Consider the following 18,847-nt stretch of genomic DNA (forward strand, 5'->3'; position numbering starts at 1 on the left):
AGAAAAGTATTTTGGGCATTCCGGATTTGGAGAAAAAGCGAAAGAAGTTTAAGTTTTTTTAATTTATTTTTTATTTTTAAGTAAAAATAAGTTAAGTAAATTACTGATCCTTAGCACTTTTTTAATGTTTTTTTCTTTCGCACTCATCCTTATATTTTGAGTGTGCAGCCAAATCAACATGCTCTCATCTGACTGTTTCCTTCCATAGAACAGACACAGGCACAAGAATCCAACCTTGGCCTCGTCTTTCCCCTCCAGCTTCAGGCCACATTCAGCCGGTGATTCAAAGAATACTGAATGCTAGTTTTTATGCAGTTTGTCCTTTTCTTGCTCAGGAAAGAAAAAAAACATAATACTGAAACTTACCTTGAGCTTTAGCACTTTACTTCACCATTGTAAATTAATAACTCTTGTTAAACACCACATATTTTGCCACTCACACGACTGATTCTTATTCCTAGTGTTTCGTAAGCTTAGCCGTATGTGTCTGAATCAGTCCCAGAAGATTGTGGGGGTAGCAATGCAAATCAGTCTTTGTACATTCCCCGATCATTTTTTGGCTTGATGTGTCATTCTGTCACCACAATCAACAATAGCGCAGCGCAGTTCTGATTGAACCTGGCCATTGAAGAATTTACATGAAGAGAGAACACATTTCTTCATAGGATTTTTTAGTAGGTACATGGGGGTTCTAGTTCTAAAAGGACTAGTGTTGATTGAATCCAGGGCCTTAACTCTCCTGGGTATGAACTGCTGTGCCATCAAGAAAACAGTTCCGGAAGATAACTTCAGACACGGTCAAAGGAGAAAATGAAATTGGAGAGGAGGAAGTTCATGCGCCAATTTGAATGACAAACATTGTCACTGCCTGTGTATATCACGATTTTCCTCCTGTAACCTTGATACGCTCAATCATTCAAATATTTGCAGTATTTGCTGTGCACATACAGGGGGAGGGGAGTCAATATTTGTCCCCAGCCGATAAGCAGTCGAATGTGTAAACAGTAACACTATGATTGGTTTCAAGCTCTTTTACAATATTGTCTTTCATTGTATAATCAATTTGTTTGTAACACTAGATTAAAACTAGGAAGCAGAGGATGTTGGGAATGCTTAATTTACTTATGGAGTTACTAATTAACCTGTCAGCCGGGTAGGTAGTGTTACACTGTTAACCTTTGTACAGCATACCTCCATTTTATTTTGAAAGGCAGAAATATACTGTCATAGGTATCGGAGTGTAAAAGACTTTTGGATCATGGTGATGCCTACCACAAGCAGGTATGTAAAACCGTTTTCTATTTGCTGCAAATGGCATGACTTCCATCCTCTTTACATTTGTTTCAATCCCGCTGAGATCATATGAGTCGGGTAGCTTGAATGTAGGTTTATTTGCACTGTATCTTGGCACTCCGCACAAGTGGGTCTTGACTTACCATGTTGACATGTCAATATTCAAATTTTATGTATTTTATGCGCGGATGAATTACAGTGCCATCTTTCTGCCTTCAAACTGCAACAGGGACGATAACATCACTCGCTTTATTACATGTAAGAAGTACTTTTTTAATATGAGGAATTTCAGTTGTCAATTTCAGTTGTAGTTGAAACAAGGAAATTTAGATTTTATGGTATGAGCATGTGATAGTTATGCCGTGGTACTATGGACAGGGTTCTCATTTGAACGAGCGGGTTATTTGGTATTGTGTTTATTGCTGTTATGTTATTTAGCAATTCAATTTCAAAATACTGCTTTAAAAAACAATATTTTAGTCTATTTAAAAGTTTAACTAAATTTTTTTATTATTGAAGAGGGTGAGTACCAAACGGGAAAGACAATCAACCAGGTAGGACTAAAATACTGATTGTAGGTCAGTTACTCTGGAAGTATGTCTCGTTTATGCCACTTATGGGTCTTCCGCCATGGCAGAACTACAGTATTTATTGGTCTAATTTTTTGACATTGTTGTGTTCAGCACCTTGCTACTCCTGACAAGCCAGGAGAGAATGTATCTAGCTGTAGTCCTTATGTTTACTGAGTGATCTGCATTTACGGTATATGTTTGTGCAAGCTGGCCCATCAAAAACCAAACAGAATTGCAGTCATAGTCGGGAAACTAGCTGTGGCAATCCGGAGGTATTCAGTAGAAAATCTTGTGACAATATGCAAACACGAGGGAGGGGTCAGTTTAAGGATGTCTTGACCTACTTCTTCGTTTACCGGAATGGGGAGGTGCCTATAGAGTGCACTGTCCACATGGTTTGTAAAGATTTCCGGTGCATGTGTGCGTTTGTATGTGTGTGTTGGACGGGAGAAAGAGAGCTTACTTTTGAACCAGGAGTCCTCAGCATCTGTAGTCCCTGGAGGGCTACAAGGTGTGCTGTTTTCCACAATCCAGTTTAGATTTACAAAACCAGGTGAGGTGAGCTAACTATGCAAGTAGCTGCTTTAATTAATCAGTTGAGTATTAAGTAGCAATGAAACTTGGCCGATCTGGTGGCTCTCCAGGACCATGGTTGGGGATCCCTGCTTTAAAATTATTAAATGGATTATTTCTAAGAAGCTCTCTAGGGTTACTAAGGATCATCCATTTTCAGTCGATTACTTTAATTGAATTTCAGTGAATAAAGGGACTATTAAATTCCATAGTGGCTTGGTGGGTTAAACATGCTAGGCCTTATCACCAGGACATGACTGAGTCAAGGCTAAGCTATAACGTGCCAGACATGACTGGTTAGTCCGGGTGTCGGGGAGCATATTGGAGGAGGGCATATGCTTCGGCAGCAGTGCTCCCTTTATGGGTACGAGTATATCTCGCGAGGACAATTGTGCAAAATAGCTGTTTCTGCTGTCTCTGTTGACTGAGTATATCTCGCCATGACGTTTGTGTGTTCTTTATTGTTCTCTACAGAAGGGAGGGCAGCATGATGTCAGTGGGGCAGAGCCTCTTTATGGCCTTGTATCTCTGGGACTTGGTTGCAGCCGTTGCTCCTTGGACAGTAGGCCCCTGTGACCTTGTCACCACAAAGGTAGGTAGGAGTGGGGACTGTGCCTGCTTGTTTTTGGTGGCTTTAAGCTCTGAAGTAATCAGTTAAAGCTCAGTCAAAAGCCTTCAACTTATAATTTCTTAATCAAAAGTTAATGGTGACAGTTCTACGTTTAGTTCCATGCTTTTCAATTGTTTCCAACAGGCATACTTCAACTGTAGTGGGAGAAAGCTGACAGAGGTTCCTGGGGAGGTGTGGGCTAATGTGACCATGCTCGATCTATCCCAGAACTCCCTGAACCTCACCCGTCCTGCGACCCTTCAGGCCCTGAGGAGGCTCGAAGGCCTGGTCCTATTGAACCTGTCAGGAAACTACCTCCCCCTGCTGGACAGTGACACGCTGGCGGGCTTGCGGGACCTCAATGTCCTAGACCTCAGCTCGACCCAGCTAGCGGAGATCAAGCCTGGCGCATTCCAGGCCTTGCCGAAGCTGCACACGCTCTTACTTGGGAACAACAGGCTGCAGGACCCCTTACCTGCTGCCCTTGGAGACATGTCAGCCCTGTCCTTCCTTGATCTCCATGGCAATGACCAATTGAAGGCTGCTCCCCCGGCTTGGCTTAAGGGTGTACAGCAGATAATTAGGCCCAGAGCTTGGCATGGCTTGGATCTGGGGGACATGCCTAGAGGTACGGACTGAATTATGCACTGACCTTTGGCTTGTCTGCTAATGATCATGGGAATTTTTAATGAGCACTTGTTCAAAACCCAACTGAAAATAGTGACTCTGGTCAGGAATTTTGCTCTCTAACTAACCTCTAGACCTGGTATACAGGGTTGCCCTCAGAAAATAATGACTAATAAAGGTACTAAGCTGTTACCCTCAGTGTAGCAAGGCCAGGGATACAGGAAACCTCATTTTTCAATAGTAACTCCTATTTTCAGCTGGGTGCATGTAAACCACCCGCATAAATTGTGAAGTTATCCAGCTGCACAGATGTACAGCTGCACAAGCTGCACAGGTGGACTACAGAGAGAAAAGGACTGGCAGCTGGTTGCATGTCCTTTGCTGGATGTGTGTGCCAGCTTTCCCCAAAGTTGATGTAGGATGTTGCAATGATGGGACAGGCATACATACAATCATGATAGGCAATACTGTAGGAATGCTGTAAAGAAAAAAACCAGGAGGAAGAAATGAAAAGGATATTTACATATGTACATACTTATTGTCTTTACGTTAGGTGCGTCAAACTTTCACAGAAAACTGCTGGTAGAGGATGAAGTTAAAAACAAAAGCTTGAAAGGTAAGCTTGCTGGTCTTCTGCTTATTCATTTGATAATTAGTGAGTGCCCTCATTTGTTATTAGCACAGTACGATCTAGTACAAGTGAGCACATTCAAGTTTATTCCTTTGAAACTGGATCAAATTTCATGCCATTCTTTCACAATACAATGCATATGGTAAGCCACATTTGGCCTAAAATGCTTAATTGATGAATTTTGTAACCAAGTAGTCTTTTTTAGGATTCTGCTGCCTTGTAAAGACAACAATGTAAATGTTCTGTCCTGAGATATTCCTTTTTAAGTACAATTCACTAACTGTAATATAGAAAATGAGAGAGCAGTTTCCACCGGGAACCTCCTGTAGGTAAGAAGTGGAGAGGACAGTAGGAATGCAGAATTTGATCATTTTTAAGAATCTGTGGGACGACGTGATCACCACAGTGTTGAGGCAGGCCACACTTGAGTCAGTGAATCCTGTAACAAAAATGGGCTCGAACTCTTACTCTGCCCCCTCTGGATGCCCCCCTCTCACAGCAGAAGCCCCCGGCGGGGACGCCCCCACTCCGACGCACACCTGGCTGTACCTGATGGCCGCCCTGGTGACAGCCCTCTCCGTCGCCTCCCTGATCCTCCTGGCGGTCAAGTGCAAGCTGTTCCGTCGCTACCTGGCCAGCTACCGCCACGCCCTGCTGTACGAGGGCGACGTCGCCAGCCAGTGCAGCCGGGCGGGGCTGGGGGTGGGGCTCCCGGGGTATGACCGCCACGGCGACGGCCAACCCCGCCCAGGGCTGGAGGAGGACGACGATGACGGCTTCATCGAGGACAACTACATCCAGGCCAGCGAGAGGGAGAGGGCGGAGAAGGAGGCTGAAGAGGGGGAGGGGGGAGAGGAGACCGAAGACGACGACCTCCAGTTTACCATTGGTTAGCGGTACTGGGGGTCTGACCATTTACCATTGGATAGCAGTACTGGAGGTCTGAGGCAGTGGGATGCCAATATGGCTCCACTTTTTTCTTGTCTTAGACCAATTATTTGTTTACAATGACTTTTTTATGAATCATAGTGTGCACAGTTTAACACTGATTGACTCATTGCTGTAAATAATTGAACATCCAGACCACTGACACAGTGTTGTTCCTGGTGGAAAGCTGACCAGAAAATACACAGGGTCAGTCTGGTGTCAGATGTGCCTGTTTCACACATTTTAATCTTTTGAAAGACACTCCCTATTGAAAAGTTTGCAATCAATAGCAAATAAGTTGTCTATCTGTAAATGACCTGTTTTCTATGTATTTATCACACTTTATATTTTTTCACTAAACGGATTAAAGTATATGCTCTTTTATTGTTGTACAATGATGATGCTAATTTGTTCACAGCAAAAAAAGATTAAAAGGCATTTAGATTTAGAATGCTTGCCACAGTTAATAAAAACTCCAATTATATCAAGCTTTGCTTCATGCTCTCTCCATTGTCGCTCTGCTATTTCATGTGAATTATTTTTTTATTTGCTTATTTATGGGGAAAGTATATTAGCAATTGGATAGCCAATCAAACACAGAACCAACAATATAGATTTTCCCCTGTTAAGATGATAATAAGAATAAAATGAAGACATAAATTCCTTGAGAGAGACATCAGGCTGCTCAGCTCAGCACAGGAGTACAAAATAATCGATTGATTTCTGTGTACAGAATTATCCCATTGCTATTTAAATGTGCTTGAGAAAATTCTACCACCAAAAAACATCACAATTCAACTTAGGGACATTAAATGACAAATGGAGGTATCCACTGCAGGATTCAGTAAGTAATGGTGACTTTTATTAATAAATAATTTATATTATATATATTAATAATATACAATATGGCAATAACTGAATGAAATAACAAAGTTTACAGTGATCTGTTTGCCTCCCTGTTCTGCCGTCGCGTCTCTGTGTGTCGGTGGCCTGTGGTCTGAGTGACGTGGCGAATCTGGCCGTTGTCCGCGGGTGACGGAGAGCAGCGGGCAGATGGCTGCCAGGCTACAGACTGCAGCCGCTGGCGTCACCCAGCACGGCCGCCTGGCCCCCTGCCCGTGCGCTCAGTGCTGACGACATCGGACCATCGCCCGGTCACACACACACCGGGTTACACACCGAGGGACAATCGAACCCAGTCAGCCGGAGGCCAGGCCTGTCCAGGGTGAGTCAGAGTGCTGTTTACATGTGTGAGGCGGTAAGGACCCAGTTTCCCCGCAGACCCTCTGGGGGTTGTAATGCATAATTGTACTTAATCAGTCTTTTGCAGCAGCCAGTATGCAGTAATTAATTTATTAATGTGGCGTTATTTATGTGGCCTCTGTGATGTTTCTGTGGCCTGTCTATGAACAACAACACAGCACGTAAACTCTCAACTCCTTTCAGTTTTCTTGTATGGGTGCCCAATATGATGATTGCGTCACAAAGTTCTTGGCACTTATCTACATTAGATCACAGTGTACCTTCCAAAACCATCCATGCAAATCTGCTTTTGCTCTGTGACATTTTACTTATACTTCACACCATCTTGTAATATTATGTTCACTTGACCATCTGTTTGAACTAATGTTCATATACAAATGCATGTCATGATGCATATTTCTGTTTGTCTTCCAGAGCTTGGCCATGAAATATCACTAACCTTAATTTCTCTGGGAATAGTGCCATATTATTACTGTGAGTGTGTACGTTTTCCTCATGGAATACCAAACCAACACACAACATCTTACTATTTCCTATCAAACAAAGGAATCCTGGCTGACTTACACCTTACTAGAGTAATTCATCTCAGGATCCTTGAGTTCAAAGTTCAGTTCAAAGAAACAACATACATTCTGAAAATATGTTCCCTGTGCGATATGCAGAAACCAACATGAAAGGGTTTAAGATTTCCATAAAATGAAAATATCCACAACTCCATCCACTGATAACAGTCACAGCTTGAAACTTGCAACTTAAGATCCCAGCCTGTGTTCATGGTGTGTGCCACCATTGATTTACCCCTGTGTCTGTTTCCATGTTTGTATGAAAACAGTGCATTATAATATGTCTACTGTAATAATAATAAATACTGTATTCCCATCCCTCAGAGCAAGTTGACCATGCTGGAGGTGGCCTCCCTCCCTGTCTCACCCATTCGGCCAGAGATGGTAAAAATGGCCGCCACCCTGTCCCTCAGTCTCCGCCCACTGCCTGTCCGGTCCAGCAGGTACACTGTGGCAGAGTATCCAGCCGCACCCAGCACCGTGGTCCCACCCCCGACCAGCAGCACCGCCCCTGTGACTGACATGTCGTCGGGGGCGGAGCCAGGGCCGGGGCGGGGCGGAGCCAGGCCGAGCAGCACCGAGCCGCAGACCAGCAGAGCCACGCCCGTCAGCAGGACGAGGGCGTGGTCGGAGGGGCCGCCGCTCTTGAGCGCGCGGATGCGGCCCCAGCTGCGCACGCAGCCCATGTCCTGCACCGCCGAGCTCAGCAGCTGCTTGAGCAGCACGGCCAGCGCCAGGAGGCAGAGCGCCACGCCCACCACCAGACGCCACACCCCCGACGCGCTGGTGGTGGTGGAGAGCACGCCCACCCCGCCCGCCCCGCAGGCCAGGACCAGCGCCACCGAGAGGCAGTAGCACGCCAGAGACTTCCGCGGATCCCGGAACCACCACAGCTCCACCTGCTCCTCCGGAATGTTCCGCCGGGTGCGAACTGGGCCGGTCCGGACCTGCGAACGGGTGGAGATGACCTGCATCTCTGCCATCTCTCTCTCTCTCTCTCTCTCTCTTTCTCGTGTGCCGGGTCTCACCAGATCACCGCCGCCAGGTGAAGAGCTAGAGGGGGGAGTGGTACCCAGGTGAGAGAACATTCTCAGACGCACAGTTTGAATTCACATTATTTATAAAACTGGCCAGCAAAATCCTGCAAAGATGAAAACAGGCACATCAAATGGGCCTTCAGACAACTTTAACATCCATAAATAATAGCTAGATTCCTTAGTCATAAGCGTACAGGGTAGTGTAGGTTCCTTGTAAGATTGCCATATCTGACGCACTTGTTTCAGTATATCCAATGTGAGCAGTTATGTTGTGTTTCTCAAATCACTTCAAGCATTCTTTTTTAAGGCACCGTTTACTTTTTACTTTTTTATGGTGAGATACAAAAATTTTTTTGAATAGAAACGTGATGCTAATTCCTTCCAATATTAAAAAACGAGCAAAAACACTCATCGCTGCACACACACAGACACAGGAACGCACGTAAGCACCCACCCACACACACACACACACACACTCACATGTGCGTGCGTGTGTGTCAAATAGTAAACAGGATTCTCACTTTTCCCCAATGGCTGCCTCTTCTGCCTTAGTACCTGAATGATTGAAGTGCTCTTAATTTAGTTCCAATAATTTTTGATGAAAAGTGTGTTCCAGTTATATAGCCAGTTCTCTTTTAGTGGATTTATAAATTTGTTTTTCTTCTTTAATCCCTTTTGCGCTCTCTCCAGGTAAAATGTAGTTCTCTCAGATAAGACTGGTTACCCTGCAATCTCCCCTGTTTTTCTTATGCCAACTTCCCTCCATTTTCCAATCCGTCAGCACCTTCAATATCACATTTCCCCCATCTTGTCTCTATTACCTCTGGCAGGGCTCAAGCCAAGGTCATCTTACCTGAAATCAGATTTCCTACTACATGCTCACATTCTCTCTTGGCACAGTTACACTGCCCGGGTCTAACTGTTGCCCCAGATTTGCCCGGAAGACTGCTCAGATATAAACAAAGGGTGACTTGGCTTTGCCTGAACATGCTGAGTGGGACTGCACAGATTATCTGATTAACATGATCTGTTTTTTGCAAATGTATTATGGGCATGCCTTTGTATTTACATGTTACCTGTATTTTATTATGTATGGCAGTTCTTGCATTCCAAAAAAAAGTGATTTTTTAAAACTTCTATTATGATGATGATGATAATGATAATGATAATGATTATTATTATTATTATTATTATTATAATTATTATTAATAATAATAATAATAATAATAATAATAATAATAATAATAAACAGGTCTACTGTACTGCACAAACTGACACTTTGGCTTAAAATTAGCATTAGTAGTGTAGCAATTAATCCTGCTAATAGAGCTTACTTTGTTGAAAATATAGAATGCATCTCAAAAATCTCAATTTTCTTGCCAGATCATGGTGACCTAACTGCTCATGAGGACGGGAACTCACCTGTCAGAGTCAACATCCTGTGCGTCATGCTCTGATGAAATCCAGCGGGACCCTTAACCCCACACCATCTCTCTCCAATCCCCAAAAAGAACAAGGTGAAAAATTTTTTACAAAAGTCTAATAAAATGTTTCCAGCCGGTAGTGCACTGTCGCTTTGATGAATAAAAGATGGGATGGCAGCGCTGTGATGGTCTCTATGTGTCTGAGCAAAGCTGAGGATGATTTTTAGGTTCCTTGGCATTTTGAGGGGGGCGGAGTCAAACGAAGTTGATTTTTGGCGGGCCTTTACGACTCACAGGCTCTGGGAGGAGACCCAGGGGTGGGATCAGTGAGATCAGTCCTGACCACACTGCTGATCCTGTCACAGTTGGCACAGACCCCCAATCCTCTTTGCCCCCCCGCTTACCAGAGACAATTGGAGAGGTCGTCACCTCCCCTCTTGAACCCCCCCATCCCCCCAACCCCTCAACCCCCAGCCATGGCTCTTCAATCTTCGCCTCTCATAACGAAGTGATTGCTAGGAGCTGAGAGGGGGGCTGGGGGGGTCTCCATCAGCGATACTCAGTTGTGCTTCTTATAGCGTAGTGAAATCACCCAGCTGTGTACACGGCGCGCGGCGGGCTGGCAGATGTTAGATGGCGTGGGCTGCTGGAGAGGACTACAGATCACTGTCCTGCGTGAATGGCCCTGATGTCACCCTCACCACCATAATGCTCTCTTGTGACCTGGCAGTCTGTGTCATGCTCATTAGCTAATCTCGCCTTGTTACTCCACAATGGGCTCTCTTCACTAACCCCTTCTGTTTCGCTGGCTCGGTGTCTCACACACAATCAAAAATGCGTATCTGCTTATATGTGTCAAGGATGAACATCCCTCTCCTTACCATGACGTGTATCCATTTTGTGCAAGTGTGCAATTCACTGCTGCTATCTTTCGCATGTGTCTTTCTGCTGCCTGGTGACTGAGTCTCAGTGTAGCTGTACTTGGTTAATGACATACAATGGAAGTCCCTTTGGGAAAACCAGCTTGAAACAGCGCTGTTGAGCCAGTAGGGGGCAGTACTCCCTCGCCTTTGAGTGGAAATATCCCTATATCCCATTGTACTGATGTGTGAGCTGTAGGCCAGGGTTTTATATACAAGGATTAAGATATCTATAAAGGAGCCTCATTGCAGCTTTTAACATGTGTTGAAACTGAAGTATTTTTTCAACTGGAAATACTAGAAATGCTTTACAGGACCCTAACCCTCACCCTCACCCTCACCCTCTATAACTCCAGAGTTCTCAGCTCAGAGCCATTTCAGCTCATTTTCATACTGCCCATATAAAGGAAGCTCTAGTGTAAACAGTAACATGCTTTTTCTGTCGTGGTACTACAAAATGTAACATTGTGTATTTTCTGTTGTGTACATAATACAAGGTCTATATGATAAACGTTACAAAAAATACCATAATAAAAATATCTGATGAGTGATTATCTGAGTTCTATTAATCCCATCACAATAAAACTCAAATGTTATAATTTTCCAACACTAGAGGGCAGAATATGCATTGCAACGTGAAAGACAGTGTAGCACAGTGAGATAACTAGCCTGGGATAAAGAACTGTGGAGAAACAAACTAATTTCTTGGATAACTACTTATTCTGCTGCTGGGCGGCTAATTCTGTTAATACATTGTTCCAGTACTGCTCCAGTGCTGACTGTAGAAAGCTGCCCCCAGGGCAGAACATAATTGCCCATCAACCAGCCAGGGACAGATTTCACTGAGGGAGGGAAGTTAAATGAATGCATGTCCATCTCACCAGTGACCCCCTCTGGCCAACTGGAGAACCACAGTCTGACAGCAGCACAAGCTGCACGTTGTGTCACCTTTTCTTTTTGTTTTTAGGTCTTGTTCTTGTAGATTGTTGCACAAAAGTTAATAACATTGCAGATGGAGTCATTCATTGGTGTCAGTGGTCTGGTGATAATGCACATATAATTTCAGTAATTACATTACTGTAAGATTGTTAAATCAACTGTCTCCATGAAGTCATAATTATATGATTCATGGTGCCATAATCACATTATAATGAGATTGACTACACTGGGCAGATGCCTAGATGGTGACGTTAATGATAATGAAGCTGGTGCAGAAGGGTGAGGAGTAAATATGAGAATCCAATGCTTCTTGCCCTAGTGCTGGGGAAGAAGGAAAATAGAATATAAAACCAGAGAAAAAGGAAAGGTTACGCAAACAAAGAAAGGGCTTTCTGTGCAGAAAATAGGACTGCCATTTTTGAGTTGCGTAGGACAGGAGGATGATGGCTTATATGGAGCCAGTGCAAATGTGATTACGGTTTAAACCTGCTGACTGCCATCCTGTCTGTGTTGCACCCCCGACCACAGAGAGAGAAAACCGTGAAATCCGCCTGGAACGTGCTGTCTTCAAGGCATCTAGACTCACTGTGCTATCGCATACAACCCTCATGAGAGACAGAGTAATAACAGCACTCATGAACACGGCCCAGGTTTATTAATAGTCTGCTTGAGCTTCCCGAGATTTTTTAAATAAAACATGGCAAGATAAATTTGTGTTTATTGGTGCTTATCCTGCTCCTAATCATCACTTGCTTTCACATTAGTGCTTTAGATTCATTTTACAGCAATGAGAAGACCCTGGCATGAATATGATCATAATATTATAGGCTATGCTGATCCAGTAGAAATGTCTGATTATATTGGGGAGCGAGACAACAGAAATTAGTACAACCCCATAAAAGGCTCCAAAAAAGTTGCAGAAAAATGATAAATGGCCCGGGTGGAAATCCAATGGAGTAATTTATAATAGGCCATAGGTTCAGACAGGGTAGGACAGTGGGGAACCAGCAATCCATTACAGAGGGCATGCATGCTAGTCTGCATTCTCCTAAAATGACAAAGGATATTGCAGTGATGGAGAGGCTACAATTAGTTACACTGGTTTCAGGACTATTGACTTTTTATCGCCTGAAATGTACCGGCAACAACACAGACAAATTGCAGTTTGTGATCAGCAAGCGGATATGTTGGGGCTTAGACTCAGAAAGTCCCTTCATTGAAATGCTGAATCTTACAGCACACTTTCTGCATTACTCTTTAAAACCATAGAGAGAACAGGAACCTGCCATGGTTCCTTCTGAAGTGTAAAAATTAAATCACAAAATAATTTTTGCCCGTCTGTAACGTCAGTGTTGTCCTTGTTAATGATGCAGCTGGGAAATTTCGTTACCATTCCAATATTTTTTTTGTGTGAAAAAGACAATAGAAGTCTGGGTAAAGAGATGTTACACCAAGTAACATTTAGTAATAATATTTAATTTGTATAGCTGTGGTGTACTGTGGTGTAAGGTGTACAGTGAGGTCTGGAGGATTGTGGGGGAAGCTCAAATGGGTGATGTGCAGTAGCACATCTACTAGGAGAGATTGAACAGCCCTGTTGACCCAAACTTTCACTTTCTTCTCTAACTTCCATCCAGAGTGACTTTCTGTCAAGTGTTGGCAGCAATATGCTGTACTTCTCAAACTCATACCCTTCAGCCCAAAACTAAAGTAGATTTTTACCAGCACTGCGTGACACAGTGAAACAAAAGGCACTTTGAATGTATACTAAATATCCATCAATATGCTTTGCTGATTCTATTTTTTTTATCCATCATTCTATTCCAGGTTCTGCCTGTAGACCTGAAATGACCAATCTGCACTCATCACACAAGGTGTGTGCTAGCCCAGCTGGTCATACTGATACTGTCTCTACTCAGATATGGCACACATACTCTTCATATGAAATAAGAGCTCTGAACATGTGCAACCATGGCATGTGCACACACAATCGCACACTGTGACTAACTTCATTTCGTACTTGCATGTGCTCATGCATAAATTACAACCTAACCTCTCCAACTTAGTGTTGCGATAAAATTTGTTTTCATGTCTGCATAAAACACAAAAATAAGACCAATGAATGTTTAGGCAAGTGAACTTCCAACTTACCCTGACTGTCAACAGTAGGCTGCAAGCCACAATTACATTCGACTTAACTACTAATTTTAGTCCCAATGTTCCTTTAAAAGATATACAGTATTCAATACAGAGTAAACCGAATACAAAACTACACACAATAGACTGGTCCTGTGGTCGATTTATTGATTTACCTTGTGAACAAACCCAGACAAATGCAGAAAAATCCAGAAGCTGGATTCTGTCACTACAGGCTAAACAGTCCTGCTTGAAACTTAAGAGTCTGAACCATGCAAGTTACTCTGATGCTGCACTGTACGATGACATGACACATCTGAACATGAACATTTAACTAGAGGACTGCATTGACAACATGGCCAAACCTTTACATTCCCCGCCTCCAACAGCACATAACAGATCCATCATAGGGTATATACTATGGACAACATAAAACATATGGCAACGTTACACGTGATACCATTTCAGAGTTGCCAAGAGGTTATAATACCAAGTCAAAGTGAAGCTGTTGGTTGGTTGAGGGGTATTACTGAGAACAACCAGACAGCCACTAAAACAGAGAATGACTAACAAGAATGTTTATTTTTTTAACACTATTACTTTCAATTTAAATAGTGAATTTAAAAAATGATTTCAATAGTACAATCTCCTATTCGTAATTTTCTTTAAAATTTACACCAAAAAAAATGTAATCTCTCCAAACATTTGGGTAAACATTCATTTCATTTTAAATGATGAGTGAGAATTTAACTGTTTTTCTTCCGCCAGCTTGACATTGACATCTGTACTTGCAGTTTCTTGATGGAAATGTCTGGCGAATGTAGAATGTAATTTTCTCAGTCTGAAGTTCAAGAGTTCAAGAACATTATAGGAAACCTGGTGAAATGAGAACAGCAATAAACAGGTTTCCATTGTCATTTTAGACTTACACTTCAATTTGTAAGTCCAATATATAACATATCTTTTGATTTGTTTGTATATTACAGTGCTGCACTGCAAACATATGGATGCTACGGGTCATAGGTTTTGGACTTTGGCTTTACACGGTTTCCTGAGAGGTTGACAGGTCTTCTGCGCAGATCACACTGCACCTTTCAGCTCCCGTGCGCATGGTCACCTGCAGAGCAGAAGAACAGTAGCCAGGTATGTCTCCATTAGGATGTTAAGCCAAATTTACCTTGGGGTGCTACAAATGACAACATTTAAAAGTCAACACTATTAGTGCACACAATGTATTAATTCTGAACAGTGTCATTAAAGAATTGTCAATATCACAGTGAGTGTGCCTTTGAGGTAGGCTTCATACAGCTGAGGGTAAGCCTGTATCACAGATCTTGTAAACCAGTGGTAACCAACCCTGTTGTTCCTTGAGATCTACCATCCTGTTTTCATTTCAACCCTAATTTGATGTACCAGACTCTACTAATTAGCAGCTCAACAAGTTCTAGCTGTTGAGTGAGGTGTGCTTTGTTAGGGTTAAAGTGAAAACCTACGGGACAGTAGATATCCAGGAAGAGGGTTGGAGACCACTGCTGTAAACTAACCAGATGGTCAGTTACATACTTTCAATAATCACATTTCTGTCTATACAATGGAAGCTTAAAACTTCCTGATTTTGTGCCTCATGAATATTAATGAAAGGGTGTGACCCATGACAGTCCCAGTGGCAACTAATGTTCTAGCTCTGTGTTCCAGCCTTGGGACATTTCTGGCCTTGGGACACTTCTTCATGAATATTCATAAACTGTCAAAAATACCAAAAACTCCTGTTGGAAACCAGAATTTTCTGTAGTAGAAAGACAAATCGCAGGGGAGCCCATCTGGTTAGATTTTATAGAATCTGCTGTGTTTTTTGAGGTGACATACCTCCCCCCTGTCCTCTGTGCTTGTGGAGGGTGGGGTAAGGGGGGTGTCTGAGGGTGAGCTCCTCCTGTGGGCCCAGAGAATGAGCTGACATTGACAAAGGGTTGACGAAGGGGGCTTGGTACTCCTGAGGAAGGAAATGCACACAAGACCTCTCAAAAATAACGAATCTACACTTTTACACAAGCATAAGAGCAATGTCCTTTTCTATAAGCTGGATCCTTACATAGCACATTGAGTGGTTGGTAATGGGGTAAGGCTGCGCTAGTGAGCGATAACCTATCCAACAAAACCGTGTTTCCTCAAAACCAAAGCATTTGGGGGTAACATATAGCGTAATCATTGGTGCATCAACGGCTTGAGCATGATTTACATCCTCATCATCACCATAAGAAAAGAGGAACAGCCCGCTTACCTGTGGAGGTCCGGGGTCTGGGGGATATGGCACAGTGCTGGGGTGGAAACTGGGAAAACTTATTTGGGGATCATTATAGGGCCCAGGTCCAGGGGGTGGCGGCATGTTCAGGAAAATAGCCGGGCACCCGTAGCTGTTGGGGTAGGGGGAGTAGAACTTAATCGGAAACGGCAGGGTCATTAAATCGCTGGAGTACACGTCCCGCTGCGCAACCGCTGCTATAATGTAGTCGCCAGGGAAGTGCGGCGTAGCTGAAACGAAAAAATAAAATAAAGACATTCTATTTACTATAATGTCAGTTCTGAGCAAACAAACTAGGTGCACGCTAGCAAACTACATTCTGTGGAGACTGTTGACGTTTGCCTTGTAGCTAAATGCTTACTAGCATATTGCTAACTTAATTAGCAATACTGTATAATTTTTTTATTTTTTATGTTGCCAGCTAACTACATGTTAGATAATTAGCAGACTAGCTAATTATCTAGCGTTGGGTAACTCCCTAACGCTAGTTAGTTAACTTTTTTTAAAATGCCCCAGTGTAGTTGGATGATGGTTGGTTAGCTGTAGGTAGCTACAATTATTTTCCCCCCTAGTCGGGAAACGTGCACCTACTTCTGTTTTCTTGCATTGCATTCCACAGAGAAGGGACGCCATACCGCGCGCCTTCCCGGTTAAATTCTGTTCCAGCAAGGCCGCCTCCGTGGATAGCCGATTGTTGAGCCATTTGCTCTCGCAACTCGCTGCTTTTGGTTGTTCCTTCGTTTAGGGACTTCACTGGAACCAGCTCGGCGTACGTCTTACCGTCTGCCTCGATTCGCCGAGCCGGTGGCATCTTAATCACGCTTTCCGTCCTTTGGATAGCACTGGGCCGGTGTCCAGCTGTTGAATCGTGGGGAGGTCCGCTGTCGTTGACAGATGCGTTCGCGGGGTCATTAATGACATCGATGATCTCCGCACTGCAGCCGGCTTGTGGTTGCGTTTCTTTGAGGCTACTGCTGACGCTTGACAAGGACTCATCCTTTTGATTTTTCCCCATACGTCTCTGGATCGCCATTATTTTTGTTCTCTCTGTGATAAGCGAACATTTCCAACAGTCGCAGGGAGAAAACGGGCACTTCCCCGCGTGTCCCTTCAGTTGCACAACGAATCCATGGTTCCTACATCTTGCACATTTCGGGTTGCGTGCAACTTTGCGAGTATTTGCCTTACTCAAATGACTGTTTGGTTTTGAATTCCTTGACATTTTAGACCTCGATATTCTAAAAGATTAAAATATATTTCGAATTGAATTTAATCAATCGGGGGTGGGTATCTCTATGTTGAGCGTTGGCTGCTGTGCTATAAAATGCAAGCGTTGACATAGCAATATTAAATGTGACAGACAGGCCAGTCTCATGAAAATGACATCGGACACGTGATACCAAACATTGTATCAGTGTTGTGGTGGGAAAAGTTAACAAACATCTTTCCCACGCTGTTAGATTGGGTAAAAGTGTAGGTTACTTCAAAACTGCGATTTACTTCGCACTCTATAGCAAATGGAAGGTCATGTAGCTAACAAACCAATGGCACATGCCAAGGAAAACTGTAATGATATGAAATAGCATGAGTTAATTCGTTTTTCAAAGAATGTTAGCCCCGATCAAACAAACGACCAAGATTTTAAACTACGAGTAATAATGGTAAATTAGTTCTGTATACAAGTAATAAGCAAGTTGTTACATAATAAAAGTTGAACTGTCATCAACGAATAAGAGACGTTATCATAATAAAGGCATATCTTGCCTCCTACTGCACATTTAATTGGGCCGGTTTCTTAGATTTACTTAGAGCTTGTGACCAGTGACTGGCTGCTTCCCTTTTCTAAACAGTGAATTGTTTCTAGAAATAGGTAGCACTTTATTTAAACTTGTTTTATTCAAAATGTCTTTGTCTTCAGAAATGAAATACCTGTAATTCTACAATAGTTTCAGCAATGTCCTAAAACACTGTCATATGAAAATAACCTACAAAGGCCAGTCAGTGAGGCTCTTAGCAGCCTATCCTTTACTGGCAGTCCATATCATGGACAAGTCTACAAAATACATATAATCGGAAGGGATTTGCATTTGATTTGTCTCACAGGACAGCAACATTTACAGCATACTAGTGTAAAAGATCAGTACAATTTTATTTACACAACTGAAAGGTGAATGTAAAATGTTGTCTTATTTATTCCGATTATGGGTAAGTAGTTGTTCTGTATAATATTCATTTTGTAAAGGCAAGTGTCAGTAAGGGCAGCTCTCACAACTCACAACCTGGTGAGTGAAGAAGAACCGGTAAGATATAGAATGAGTGTGAATGAATGTTGCACATGCACCATCTAGTCTTTCTGGGATACACACAAAAAACAAGACCTTGTACAGAACAGGAATGGATGAAAACAGAACCGTAATATACAAGAAAACACTGATAAAGCTACATTAAATTAAAACTGTACTGAGTAGTCATGTACTAACAAGACACTGAGAAAAACAAACATACAAAAAAAGCAGTCAGCTACACATTCTGCATTTTTATGGAAACACTTCAGACCAATAAGTGGAGTCAATATCAAGGTTGTTTTGATAATCTGATGATTGGACTGGGGTATACACAGTGTGTGTGTTGACTCATGATATTGATTGGACATATGTTGGTAGTAGTGAGAAGGGTAAGTTCTTGTTATTTCCAGGCTTTATAAATGGATGTGAGGTAATTTCTTGCATATTGTTTTCACGTTCACGTTTAGCCATTTTTTCCTCAATTCTGTTTACCTATTCGCAATGGTTGTTTTCTGGTATATAGTCTTTGTGCCATCTTCTGACTTTTTCAAACAGGGCCTTGCTAAACATATTTGGCATATCATGCTATATTTATGTGCCTTAATCTGTATTACACATGTGTCTCATATAGTTTTACAGTGAACAGATGCAACATTTCTGTGGCATTCTCCATGTAGAGAGTTGGTAGTTGGTCCACTGTATCAGCAGAAAGATGAAAGATTAGATTTGCGTGCTTGTGTTTGTGTGT

At 42.8% G+C, this 18,847-nt stretch overlaps 3 protein-coding genes across 8 annotated transcripts; 1 reads left to right on the forward strand and 2 right to left on the reverse strand.

The window, feature by feature from the left end:
- The first annotated feature begins 1,047 nt into the window (after positions 1-1,047).
- Positions 1,048-5,721, forward strand: LOC135256571 (chondroadherin-like protein). Of its 5 annotated transcripts, none has more exons than XM_064338474.1 (5): positions 1,048-1,281; positions 2,913-3,030; positions 3,193-3,676; positions 4,229-4,291; positions 4,809-5,721. In XM_064338474.1, exons 1-5 carry the CDS (start codon positions 1,259-1,261, stop codon positions 5,198-5,200), a joined length of 1,080 nt encoding a protein of 359 aa, XP_064194544.1. In that variant the 5' UTR covers positions 1,048-1,258; the 3' UTR covers positions 5,201-5,721. The 5 variants fall into 5 exon arrangements, with proteins under 5 accessions (XP_064194544.1, XP_064194543.1, XP_064194547.1 ...); XM_064338473.1 differs by having other exon boundaries at positions 1,056-1,281; positions 4,806-5,721; XM_064338477.1 differs by lacking the exon at positions 1,048-1,281 and adding an exon at positions 1,321-1,551 and having other exon boundaries at positions 4,806-5,721.
- Positions 5,722-5,860: 139 nt separating this feature from the next.
- On the reverse strand, positions 5,861-9,850 carry LOC135256576 (transmembrane protein 125-like). The gene is made up of 2 exons (XM_064338485.1): positions 9,519-9,850; positions 5,861-8,112 (listed from the first exon to the last, which is right to left on the reverse strand). The coding sequence occupies exon 2, from the start codon at positions 8,040-8,042 to the stop codon at positions 7,380-7,382; it is 663 nt and encodes a 220-aa protein (XP_064194555.1). The 5' UTR covers positions 8,043-8,112; positions 9,519-9,850; the 3' UTR covers positions 5,861-7,379.
- Positions 9,851-13,658: 3,808 nt separating this feature from the next.
- LOC135256573 (doublesex- and mab-3-related transcription factor 1-like) lies at positions 13,659-17,464 on the reverse strand. Of its 2 annotated transcripts, none has more exons than XM_064338479.1 (4): positions 16,406-17,464; positions 15,794-16,044; positions 15,382-15,505; positions 13,659-14,632 (listed from the first exon to the last, which is right to left on the reverse strand). In XM_064338479.1, exons 1-4 carry the CDS (start codon positions 17,034-17,036, stop codon positions 14,610-14,612), a joined length of 1,029 nt encoding a protein of 342 aa, XP_064194549.1. In that variant the 5' UTR covers positions 17,037-17,464; the 3' UTR covers positions 13,659-14,609. The 2 variants fall into 2 exon arrangements, with proteins under 2 accessions (XP_064194549.1, XP_064194550.1); XM_064338480.1 differs by having other exon boundaries at positions 16,595-17,463.
- Positions 17,465-18,847: the final 1,383 nt, after the last annotated feature.

This window comes from Anguilla rostrata, chromosome 6 (assembly GCF_018555375.3).
Source record: "Anguilla rostrata isolate EN2019 chromosome 6, ASM1855537v3, whole genome shotgun sequence".
Lineage (NCBI taxonomy): Eukaryota > Metazoa > Chordata > Actinopteri > Anguilliformes > Anguillidae > Anguilla > Anguilla rostrata.

What these genes read in the sequence shown, in the direction of transcription:
- LOC135256571 (XM_064338473.1), top strand. Translation starts at nt 1,259, where the DNA reads ATGGTGATGCCTACCACAAGCAG. An exon ending in GTGACCTTGTCACCACAAAG is followed by an intron (nt 3,031 to 3,192) that starts GTAGGTAGGAGT and finishes TGTTTCCAACAG; the next exon opens with GCATACTTCAACTGTAGTGG. An exon ending in TCTGGGGGACATGCCTAGAG is followed by an intron (nt 3,677 to 4,228) that starts GTACGGACTGAA and finishes TCTTTACGTTAG; the next exon opens with GTGCGTCAAACTTTCACAGA.
- LOC135256576 (XM_064338485.1), bottom strand. Translation starts at nt 8,042, where the DNA reads ATGGCAGAGATGCAGGTCATCTCCACCCGTTCGCAGGTCCGGACCGGC.
- LOC135256573 (XM_064338479.1), bottom strand. Translation starts at nt 17,036, where the DNA reads ATGTCAAGGAATTCAAAACCAAACAGTCATTTGAGTAAGGCAAATACT. An exon ending in TGCAATGCAAGAAAACAGAA is followed by an intron (nt 16,045 to 16,405) that starts GTAGGTGCACGT and finishes TTTTCGTTTCAG; the next exon opens with CTACGCCGCACTTCCCTGGC. An exon ending in CAGACCCCGGACCTCCACAG is followed by an intron (nt 15,506 to 15,793) that starts GTAAGCGGGCTG and finishes TTCCTTCCTCAG; the next exon opens with GAGTACCAAGCCCCCTTCGT.